General features: G+C 43.3%; 1 protein-coding gene across 2 annotated transcripts in view; it reads left to right on the top strand.

Annotated features, from left to right (window-relative positions):
* RAB3GAP2 (RAB3 GTPase activating non-catalytic protein subunit 2) overlaps positions 1-12,124 on the top strand; it is a 45,558-nt gene that overhangs the window by 14,452 nt on the left and 18,982 nt on the right. For both annotated transcript variants that reach the window (XM_077339803.1, XM_077339794.1), the window contains exons 9-18: positions 90-188; positions 1,100-1,248; positions 2,827-2,906; positions 3,031-3,120; positions 3,689-3,828; positions 5,281-5,476; positions 6,292-6,435; positions 7,372-7,454; positions 8,502-8,566; positions 9,517-9,607. In XM_077339803.1, the coding sequence (XP_077195918.1) occupies positions 90-188; positions 1,100-1,248; positions 2,827-2,906; positions 3,031-3,120; positions 3,689-3,828; positions 5,281-5,476; positions 6,292-6,435; positions 7,372-7,454; positions 8,502-8,566; positions 9,517-9,607 (1,137 nt within the window). The remainder of the gene's footprint in view (positions 1-89; positions 189-1,099; positions 1,249-2,826; positions 2,907-3,030; positions 3,121-3,688; positions 3,829-5,280; positions 5,477-6,291; positions 6,436-7,371; positions 7,455-8,501; positions 8,567-9,516; positions 9,608-12,124) is intronic.

Genomic DNA, 12,124 nt, shown 5'->3' with positions numbered 1-12,124 from the left:
CTGTGCTGCTCATTGCTTTATTCATTTGAGGTTGATGTGCTAGCAAATAATTCTATATAATCTCTCTACCTATTTCATGATATGGGCAGCTGCAGCTTCAGGCAACGAGAATGTTCAGCCACCTCCATTAGCGTACAAGAAATGGGGCCTGCAGGATGTGGATACCATAGTCGATCATGTTAGTGTTGGTAGGTATCGTCACGTTGGTCAACAGCATTGCACTAGAAGCTCTGTTCCAAGAGTCACTATGTGAGCACTTTAGAGGATTAGTAAAAGAAATAAGTATTTATGTAATACTTAAACTACTTCTCAAATACTAAAAGAGCAAACTTTATAACGACCCTATAACATCAGAGTCCAGTAGCACCTTTAAGACCAACAAAGATTATTCAAGGTGTGAGCTTTCAAGTGCAAGCACTCTTCCTCAGACTATCTTGCACTCGAAAGCTCACGCCTTGACCTTTGTTGGTCATAAAGGTGCTGATTTTATTGTGCTACTTCAGACCAACACGACTACTCATTTGAATTTATAACAACCCTATAAGATATAGCCATGTAATTATCCCCATCCTGAAGTTGGCTTCCCTAAAGCCACCTAGCAGGTACCCAGCAGAAAGTTTGAAGCAGGAGATTCCTGATTCACAGGTCGCCTGTGTAGCTGTTTCCTCATATGAGTCAGTTGGTGCTGTTTTGCTAGTCCAAGAGGCAGCAGATTAGTGGTCATCACCAGTAATCTTCTTCTCCTAAATACTGTAGTCCCAGAATTTATGCACTGGTGTAGCTCTGTGCAAATCTTTTGATAGTTATGGACCTTTCCTTCCTTCCTCCTTCCCTCCCTGCTATAAAGCTTTATTTCAATATAAAGTATGCTAAATAAAATGTTTATATGTCAGACTTTTATATGGGCACTTATGGTGCAATTCTGTGTTCAATTACTCCATTCTCTCAACACACGTAGATTGGGATTATCTGTGTATAAGATTTTACTCTTTAGCAGCTTCACAAAATGGCATCTTTTGTTTTGCCCCTGAACTTATGAACATGCTTGGGCCTGATTTCTTGAAATGTCATAGCATTTTTTTTGTTTTTTTAATAATAGGTATCATGACTCTGTCACCTTTTGATCAAATGAAGACTGCTTCCAACATTGGTGGATTTAATGCAGCTATAAAGAATAGCCCTCCTGCCATGTCTCAGTACATCACAGTAGGGTCAAATCCCTTCACTGGTTTCTTTTATGCCCTTGAGGTAAGCATGGACTATGAATTGGAAGCTGGACAAAGAACATTGCCTTGTTTATTAATTTGGTCTTGAATCAATCTCTTATTCTGCTGACATCCTTACCATAGGTTCTCTATATATTTTCAAAATGCCCACCTGGGTGATGGCTCATTGCCTGGTCCGGGTGTTTTGGGATCGTTTGCCTATTGTACAGTACCCCAATAGAGTGACCACTAGACTGGAAAACCTTTTACGATTTAATCAACTGCAGAAGAATAAAATGACACAGGAGGGTTGGTCCCAAAAGAGCTTGTGCGTCAAACAATAGAGATACATGAAAGGATATAACTCTTCAGAGCCGGCAAGAGGGCTTTGGACCCAAGGGAAAGCGGCTGCGGGGCGGGAGGGGAGGGGAGTATTTCTTTTCCCTTCGGCCCCCGAAGCCCTCTTGCTGGCTCACAGAGCCAACGACAGGGAAGCCTTTCAAAGCCCATTTTTAAAATGGGCTTTGATACTAGTTCTAAGATATTTGGGATGGTGGATTGGAGGTTTCAGAGCAAAGCACATGGATTTAAAAATGCAGGGTTTTTCAAAGTGCAGTAATACATCATAGATATCCATTGAGATGTGAGCCCCTTTCCTTAAAGAAAAAAATCTACCAATGGCTTTAAAGTAAGCGATTGTTTTTAAGAAAATATTCTTATTTCAATATGATCTTTTGATATATCAACAAAAAGTTCTGAGGTATAAATGATGAGCATCAGCCAGCATGTCAGTGTTCCACAGTATATGATGCCTTCTTACTTAGGAAAAACTATTAACCTTGTGCAGTACTTTCATTGCCTGCATCTGGCCATCCTTTTTTTAAGGAAAGGGGGGCCTCTTAGGCATGATACAGTTGCAATGGGTAGCTGTGGGTTATCATTGCCTTCCCAGGCCCTTGCCCCCCTCCCAGCTCATGCTCTCTGGCTGCCTCACCTCTTGCCAGCAGTCAAGTAGAGCGGGCTGGTAGTGGAGGGGGATGTTGCCAGGGGCAGGACAGCCTACCTGATTGGCCATTCATTGGATGGACAGCCAGCGAGGCACGCAATGAGTGCAAACTCCTCCCACCACCCCTTCCCCATTTTATTTATGTTTACAGATTACAGATGTGTTAAAGAGAAGAGCCCAAATAGTGATTCATGGGTTTAGCAGAAAAATAGACCTTCAGAAAATCAAAGTTTTCTCTCACACTTTGCTTGGCCTTAGAGGGGGCGGAGGGGTAGTGTGAGTCAAAGGATCCTCTAAGCTCATTCGCATAGTGCCTTTTAATACTCCAGATGATGGTTCTGTGCTACGTGCCAATTAGAATAGCAAGGTTGCCATGTGGGGACCTTCACTCATGTTGACTGTAGTGCAGTTTGTGTGTGTGCAACTGTGTACTTTCATTGGTTGGTGTGATGAACACTGTGTGCAAGGAGCAAATAAAATATAATAGGCCCTTCAAGGTTTCAGTCAGTTGTCCATTGCTGTAATTGGGCCAATTTCCTGTCTGTGAGCAACGTGCCCTTAAGGAATCATTGATTATTTTGATTCTTTATAAACCCCCTTTTAATCTTTCCTTAGGGTAGTTCACAGCCACTCCTGTCTCATGTTGCTTTAGCTGTTGCCAGCAAGCTGACATCTGCATTATTTAATGCTGCCAGGTAATGATGGTCAAAATAACACTGTCACATAGATTAGATGGAAACTCCAGTGACTTTGCATTTTATGGGGCTGGGTATATTCTTGAACTTTTGGCAATGACACTGCTGATTTTTCTAATTCTAGTGGTTGGCTTGGCTGGAAGCACAAGCAGGAAGAAGAGTCAATACAGAAGCAAAAACCCAAAGTAGAGCCTGCAACTCCTTTAGCTGTAAGGCAAGTGTTAATAGGGATTCACGCTAACAGGAACATTTCTGAATGGTTCGCTACCCTTTTTCCATTCTGGGCTAATAGGTCATCCCAACATTTTTAGAGCCTTCACTCATCTCGTCACTGAAGTAGTGAAGCAATAGGAGACAAAGCCCAGTTTTGTAGCTGTGGCTTACTACTGTTCTGATTCAGTATTAGGCAACTTCATGCGAGTTCTAATGCTGCTGCTCCCCTCCGTGCCCTGCGGATTAAGAGCATGGGTTAGTTCACACTGGCTGCTGGCTTCCACTGGGAGTACTGGCAGGCTTGTGCATCAGTGATGGTTGTGGGTAATGTCTTAGAAAAGGATAGGTGTTTGACCGAAACATGCACCATCCAATAGGATTCACTGCAGGAAGACGGGAAGCATTTTTATGATAGTTGTTTTCCCTGTTTGCTATGCTTGGAGGGTGTTTTCCAAGAGTGAAGCGTTACTCTCTGTGTGCTGAATTCATGTCCTGTTGATTTTTGCTTAGTGCTATTTGTGTGAAGCCATCAAGCGTGTCGTTTCTGATCATTATTTGTTTGGCTATAGGTTTGGAATTCCAGATTCCCGTCGTCATGGCGAGAGGATATGCCTTTCTCCCTGTAACTCTTTGGCAGCAGTAACTGATGATTTTGGAAGGGTTCTTCTGTTAGATGTTACAAGAGGACTTGCTATCCGCATGTGGAAGGGTATGACAATGTGGGAAAAACTTTTTGGGGAGGGGAGAGGTAAGATGGTAGCTAAATCTTAATGAAGGTATTTAATTTCATTTTTGGCTCAGTTAATTATATTATGGTGATTATTGATAATGTTAAAAAGTAAATGTTGTGATTTAGAAAGTATTACAAAGAATTTTTGAAACAATAGCTCCTATAGTGTGACAATATCTTGGCTGTTTCTTCATGTACATGTAGGTTTTCGTGGACATACTGGCCTATTTGTATTGGCAGAGTGGAGTGCTCTTTTGGGGGCATAGTCAGTTAGGCAGTCCCTCAAGTATGCCAGGACTTGAGGGTCGATACCAAACCTTGAACTTATCTCCTCCCACTGCTGAATCTGCCATATCCTCCAATAGTTGGTATTCCCAACCCTACTAGGCCCTCCCCTTCCTTATCCTAAGCCTCCCTTATTGGACAAACAGGCAGGTTTGTTTCGATGCACAGGCATCCATACCCTCTTTCTCCCTCACATTTTTTCATATGCTGAACGAAAGACTTGGGCAAATGGGTGAGCTCTAATGGGAGGATCTGTGGCAAATCTTCTCATTTCATGCTGAGAGGGGGGCAGAAACCCATTTCTCAGTGCTCTTGACTGAGGAGATAAATACTCGGCCATAGCCTGTTCATATTTCAGATACATTTGAGGAGCAAAGAGCCTTTGGGCTGCGTTGCTGTTGTTTTTAAGCTTGCAAGTCATTGTAGCTGGCCATTTTAAAATATGACCCTGGGTGAAGAATATTTCTTAACCAGAGCAAGAAGAGAAGGTGGATGGGAGGAGAGCAAAGACATGGCATGATGGTGTGGGAGGCAACTTTTTCGACAGTTCCTTTTTGGAAAGAACAATATAAATTGGGGCTGGTGTACCTGGATGCCGGAAACAGGGTGCCCTGCCTGCAGTCCCTCAGACGGGTGAAGCTTGGAAGAAAGAAGGTGCTATATGGAGAGCGGCTCTGGCTTGGCTCTTCAGCCTCATTGTGCTGGTCTGGAAATTGCAGCCTTGCTCCTTACTTGTTGGCCCCACTGCTGTCCTGAGTCAAAGGAAGGCAGCCTTATGGGGCCATGTCCGTGGTTTTGCTCTCATTTACAAGTACTTCTTAAAAGGGTAGAATAGGCATTGCTCTGAATATTTGCCTCTCCGTAATAACTGCCTGTAGGACAAAGCGTACAGGGTTTTTGCATGTGTTTTGCTGTGGATTCACTGTTATAGTTGCATTGACTGGTCACAGGAGGAGCAGGAGCCTTGTGGGATTAGGGGTGGAGAAGGGAGTGAGCATGGCAGTAGTAAAGGGAGGGGCAGGGAGGCTGGCAGGGGAAACAGAGGAAAAACGTTGATCAGGGCTGGGTGTGAGGAGTGTCTGCTTCAATGTGACCAGCAGGGCTTGATGTCAGCAAGTTAATGAATTCCTTTTCTTTTATTCTCAGGTTACCGTGATGCACAGGTTGGGTGGATTCAGACTGTGGAAGATCTTCATGAAAGGGAAGCTGTTGGCGGTTCTCAGGGGCCAAGCAGAGTGGCTCAATTTCTTGTGATTTATGCTCCCAGAAGAGGAATTCTGGAGGTGTGGAGCACACAACAGGGCCCAAGGGTTGGCGCCTTCAATGTAGGGAAACACTGCAGGTGAGAACTAAAAGCAGGTGGAAAGAGAAGCAGAGAGTGGCAGTGTTGAAGACTGTCACCACTGTTGATCTTCCCTCCTCCATTTTATTTGTACTATAACCCTGTGAGGTATTTAAGCTGAGAGTATGTGACTGGCCCAAGGTCAGCTAGCAGGCTTCCATGGTGGAGTGGAAATTTAAGCCTGTCTTCTCAAGATCACAGCCTGACACTAACCTAATTATGCTGGCTCATACAGCTCCAAAACCAAAAATGGAGGTTTAACAGCCAACGAGTTTTCCAGGGAGTACACAGGGCTTAAATGGAGCATCTAAAGATGCAGTTATTCCATGCAACCTTTTCACAACCTTTTTACTTACCTTTTCTAAAAAAGACTCCCCAGAAATTCATTTGGTCATGATTGGGGTGAGTGGTATCTATAACCAAATATCCCAAACTTGTGTTTATCATCTCTGTTGGGTGGTAACTTGTTATAAAAAGGAGTTGAGCCTGTTCAGGAGTCTGAAGCAACCATCTCTGTTATTTGTTTTCAGGTTTGTCCATGTAAATTAAAATTGTGCCTGTAAATTAAAAATGTGTTGAATTCAGCTGTATCTTTCAGTGCCATAGAAATGAGAGGAAGGGTAGGCAATCATAAGCCGCTTTGAGATTCCTTTGGGTAGTGAAAAGCAGGGTACGTAATTCTTCTAATTAAAATTACTCCTTGGTATTCACTGGTCTGGTGAAAAGTCTTCCCTGCATGAGGGAAAATACTGCTTGTTGTTCATTTGACACCCCCCCCCCCACTTTTCACTGTAATAATTACATTTGTGTTTCAGGTTGCTGTATCCTGGCTATAAAATAATGGGCCTGAACAATGTAACAAGTCAGGGCTGGCAGCCTCAGACTTACCAAATCTGCCTCGTTGATCCAGTGTCAGGAACAGTAAAAACTGTTCATGTCCCTTTCCATTTAGCCCTGAGGTAAGACTTATCGAATGACAACTACTGTACAGCCAAAACAGTTAACACAACCTTTTATTAGAGCATGGTAAGCCAGCAGGTTCCTCTGCTGTTTCAAAGAAGCACTAGGGGCTGTTCTCAGAGACTACCAGGTATGCGTTTGTTGCTATATTTGTGTTATGGGAAATCCAGACTTTAAGAGATGTTGCATTTTCTTTTTTTTATAAGAATTTTTATTTTTATGATAGTATACAGAATCACAGAAAGAATCACAGAGTTGGAAGGGGCCATACAGGCCATCTAATCCAACCCCCTGCTCAATGCAGGATCAGCCCAAAGCATCCTAAAGCAGAAGAAAGAAGAAAATAGATTTTAGTTACAGTATGTCCCTGCTTTCTGATCACTTGAGAGATAACTGTTTTGCTGAGGGGGACAGGAAGTCTGTGTTGCTGCCCTAACAGGTCCATTGCTCTGAGTGAACAGTGGTTTATGGCTGTCTGAATGTGTTGTTGGGTCACCAGAGATGAGCAACACAGTTTCCTCTCTGAGGTTATTGTTTGTGCTTTTAAAGTATTTGCTAATTTCAGGGAACGAGTGCTTTCTTTCAATGAATCCACAAATAAATCCTCTACAAAAAACCAACTGGAAGTCAAAAGACTGCTGAAAACTGGATGATGAGAAAAGCAGGAGGAGAATACTGTGGTTGTCATGCTTTGGTTGTGGTTTCTTAGAGGCTCTTGTCGGGCCGTTTTTGGAGTGCTGGGTGAGGGAGACCTCGGTCTGATCCAGAAAGGCACTTCTGTGCTCCCCCACTATAATTTCATAGGCCTTTTTTGTTTTTGTTTGCGTAACTAGTTCTTTCAAGGTCGTGTGCTTCCTTTTCTGCCACTGCAGTGCACATGAACTCATTTTGTATGCAAGCAATTTCACTGTCTGCTTATTTAAAATATCTTCCAGTGATAAGAAAAGTGAACGGGCAAAAGATATGCATCTAGTGAAGAAGTTAGCTGCTTTGCTGAAAGCTAAAACATTAAATCTTGGTAGGTTGGCTATTTTTTAAAAAGAACTATTTCTGTCTTGTCTTTTTGAGGGTTGCACTAAGCATCAAAAGAAGAGGGCCTTTATTCATTATTTTTTACTCAGGTGTTTAGCAGGAGTTGTGTAATATTCATGTTTCATTCATTGGTAGTGGGAGTTACATAATATTCATGTTTCATAAATCTGTGCTGTGTTCTATGTTACATCCTTAGACAAATCTTACAGTTTGTTAGCACAGCCTCACAGTAGTTCATAATCTGCCAAAATTGCTTGAATTGGACCACATGCTATATACATATTCTCCATTTGATTTTTAATCAATCAGGCCCTATCAACTCCGCTTCAGTGAGCAACATGTTGCTTTTCACCATTTGAAATAGCAGTTTAGAAAGCCGGCCTGGTGCAGTGGCTAAGAGCTGCAACCTCTGAACTGGAGAACTGGGTTTGATTCCCCATTCCTCCACATGCAACCTGCTGGGTGACCTTGGGCCAGTCATAGTTCTCTCAGGGCTCTCTCAGCCCCACCTATCTCACAGGGTATCTGTTGTGGAGAGAGGACAGGTAGGAGATTGTGAGCTGATTTATGACACCTTTGTGTGGTAAAAAGTGGGGTACAAAAAACCTTTTAATTTTAAACTTCCAGAATGTGACACATTCTGACAATCCCTTGTATCTGTGCATGGGAAATGCAACTCTTCCACCTTTGAACGCTTCAGGAAATGCTCACATTCCCAGGATACAGGCTTGACAATGTACTTAGAAGGATGTTAGCACATTATAGGGTGGCACTGTAAACCTTCTTTAATTTGACTTTGGTCCAGATGAGTAGTGGGTGGGGTGGGGTGGGGTGGGCTAGTTCAGTTATGTGCAAACTTCCTGCATGTGTGCACACATCAAGTGGCTTATTCCGCTAGTGACCTTTAGGGAGGCTCTGCAAGAGCAGTTTCATTGTCTCACTCTGCTTGATGAATATAATAATGTAAACAAATAGCCTTTATGAAAACTGCTTTTTCTAATCCTCTTGATAATAGTCTATATTCTCTTCCCAGATGTGGTTGAAGCCGAAGTGAAGGAATTAATTCTTGATATTAAATATCCTGCTACTAAAAAACAGGTAATTAGCCCCTGTATGCGGTTTGTCATGACTGTGTGTGTGCTTACCAGTGTGCTTCCGTGTGCAAACATTCAGGTCTTTAACTGGAGAGACAGTTGCCATCAGCTTAATCAGTGTATTCACTTGGATTCTGCCTAGATAGCGGTTGACGCAATTGGGGGTAGGTTCTGCTTCTCTGCCCCCATGGGAAACCTCTTCTTCTGCAGAATAGCATCTTGGGTAGTGTTTATGGCTGCTGTGGGGTGAGAGAACTGGTGAAAGACTTCCCTTCTGCTAGTTGACCCGACCTGGGTAGCCACGGCAAGCCTGATCCCATCACAGCTTGGAAGCTAAGCTGTGCCGGCCCTGGCTAGTGTTTGGATGGTGGTTCCTCCAAGGGACACTGCGGGACATAATGGGGAGGCAGATAATGGCAAACCACCTGTGAACGTCACTTGCCTGGTTGCCAAACAATCCATGGATCGCCTGGCTTCTCTGCCATATAATAATATATAATAAATAAATGTGCCAGTGGAACTGTTTTGTGTGGCTTAGCAGTGGTCTTCTGGCCCTACTGACAAGCTTATATAGGGAGAAGCTCTTAGCTTTCGGTAGCAGTCATTACCTCTCTAGATAAAACTCACTTGCCACTTCGAAAACAGTTCTGCTGTGTATCATAGGCATGGTTTATAGACTTTCCCATGAATTTATGAACCTGGTTTGTGAGATCAAATCCATTTAGTTAGGGTTTTACAGTCCTGTTTTGTAACAAGTGACTTATGGAGGCTACTTCAAAGCCACCAGAATTTCCTGTTTCAAGAGAAGGCAACATTAATCTGTGTAGAAAATAGTTCTGGTTTGTATTGCATGTGACACCTGTATTAGTTCTTTAATCGTAGCTTGGAATTGAGAAATATTTGTTGTTATATATAAATGTGTATTTTGAAATTTAATTTATTTTTTTTACTAAGGCTTTGGAAAGCATCCTGGCAAATGAGCGTTTGCCTCTCTCTTCTCTAACAACCATTGCACAAACATTAATGGATACCTTAAGAAATCAGGGTAAGAGGAAATGTATTTTGGAATAATTAGTTCTGTTACTGGGATCAGTAGTAGAAAATGAGAGGCGAATTGCTTTCTGGTTTCCTTGATGACTGCTACAAATGTCAGAACTTTCATGATTTCATTTGTGGCCGGCAGTTATTGGAAAACAGATTGAATTTCAGATAAGATAAAGAAGAGGGACCTTGTAAGGAATGGTGTGTGTGTGTGTGTCTTTTTTCTTTCCACTCTTCCTTTCTGTAATGAGTTGACCAGAGAAGAGGGTTACCCTTTCAGAAAGCTTTCTTTATTTAATAACTAAAACATTTATAAGCCACCTTGTCGGGCATCTACTGGCCTGACTGCGGTCCCTCCCACCGAAGAAGCTGCTGCTAAAAGTAGAGAGTCCTGCTTGCTAGTTGGAGGCTCAGGCAGGAGAGAGAATGTCAGACGAAGCCCCAAGCAGTGAGGAGAGAAGGAGAATGCAGAACTGCTTGTTGGCAGGCCTTGGGGTGACACCCCAGGACGGGGACACCCGTTGAGAAAGCTTGGTGTCTGGAAGTGGGGAGGTGGGAGGAGGAAAGCCAGGATGCCCTCTTGAGCATTTGCGGGGAGGGAAAGGATAAAAGGGAGACTGTGACTAAGGTTGGGGAGGAAGCAAGGTGTGGGGATAGTGCTACAAACTGCCCCATGCCCAGGGGCTTGGTTGAAATCAGCTGCTGACCCCACTCCATTCTGAGACCTTGCAAGAGCCTCTCTCCTTCTTCCCCTCACAGTGGCTGAGGACGGCATCCTTCCAAGGAATAGCCTTTCTCTATAAAGTAGGCCTTCGAGTATTGGGAAGGAAGGGAATTGCATCTGTGATGTGACCACTGCAGGGAAGGAACTGGGTTCAGACTGCAACCTTCTCTGAGCCCAGTTTTCTACCTCCTGTTCCCCTGTGGCTGCTTTGGCAGCGGGGAGGGGGGGCTGAATCCTATGGTAATTTTCCTGCTGCAGTGAGGGCAGGGGGCAGCACTGGCACATTGCTTCTGTTCCTGGGGATTCTCCGTGGCTATGGCCACCACGCCCCAAGCCAGGAATTTGGGAGTGATCTTGGATGCTTCGATGACTATGGAGGCTCAGGTCAAGACAGTAGTCCGTCAGGCAATTCTACGTCCACCAGGCTCGGCTACTAGCGCCCTACCTGTCCCCTGAACATCTAGCCATGGTGATCTATACGATGGTCACCTCCAGAATTGATTTCTGTAACTCGTTCTACGTGGGCCTGCCCTTGTCTCTGACCTGGAAATTGCAACTGATGCAAAATGCAGGTACTATGGTCCTCACAAGTACACTTTGGAGGGCCCATATCCAGCCTGTGTTGATGTAGCTGCATTGGTTGCCAGTTGTGGCCTGGATCAGGTTCAGGGTTTTGTTTTTGACCTTTAAGGCTCTTCATGGTCTGGGACCCATGGATCTGAGATACTGCTTGTTGTCCTATGCCCCCTGCAGGGCCTTGCGCCCTGCGGGTTCCAACTTGTTGGTCATTCCCAGCCCCAGAGAAGTACACCTGGCCTTGCAGGGCAGGTCCTTTTTGGTCCTGGCCCCTACCTGGTGGAATGAGCTCCTGGAGTCCATTAGTGTGGTGAGGTGTCACACCCCTCTCCACTCCCCTGGCTGTTAGTGGGGGCTGTTACATAATGTGTTGTCATTTCTGCCATGTGGTTTTTGTATTTTTCTTAATTTTATGGGGGTTTAATTGGGGATTATATTATTGTTTGCATCTTTGAATGTAACCCACCACAAGCCATCTTGTCTGGGAGTGGTGGGTAATAAATCCAATAATAATAATAATAATAATAATAATAATAATAATAATAATAAAGCAATCTTGTGACTTTTGGAGGGTGACATTGGTGGTCATTCCAGCTACTGCTATTAGTCTGCAAAGGTCAAGGTTTTCTAATATCAGCACAAAGCCCCACCCTATTTGCCAACCTGCATTCTTTACAAGTAGCTTAGTGGCAGGAAATTTCACAAATGCATAAGTAGCAATATCATTTACTGAATATCTTTTTAAATGCAGGTTTCTAACAAACTCATTGCTGTATGTAAATTTGCATCAAATAGACCTTGTATTCACATTGTATTGCAGCAATATTTCTGAACTGAAACTGGTACAAAGGTTGAGAGTAATGTGCTTGAAAAAGTGCCATATAGTTTTGGGGCTCCCCTATTATGTGGTAATTAAACCTACATTTGGTGAATGTAAATTGAATTAACTAAATTACCTTGGCTTGATTTGAGATTTCCAGTTTTGAGAACCATTGATTCTGCTTATGGAGAAATAAGCATGAATGTGCTCATCACATGTGGCAGTGCTTGTGTGGAATTGGGATATTTATTTATTTATTCATTTACTTACTTATTTATTACTTTTTATACCACCCTCCTCTGAGGCTCAGGGTGGTTCACATAAAACATAAAGGAGCAGGAACAGTACAGAGAAATCGGTAACCATAAATAGCAATCAAACAATAAATCAGCAATAATAAA

The sequence above is a fragment of the Paroedura picta genome, chromosome 1 (genome assembly GCF_049243985.1).
Source record: "Paroedura picta isolate Pp20150507F chromosome 1, Ppicta_v3.0, whole genome shotgun sequence".
Classification (NCBI taxonomy): domain Eukaryota; kingdom Metazoa; phylum Chordata; class Lepidosauria; order Squamata; family Gekkonidae; genus Paroedura; species Paroedura picta.
The sequence above is the reverse complement of the archived record's forward strand: the minus strand, read 5'-3'. Positions and strand labels throughout refer to the sequence as shown.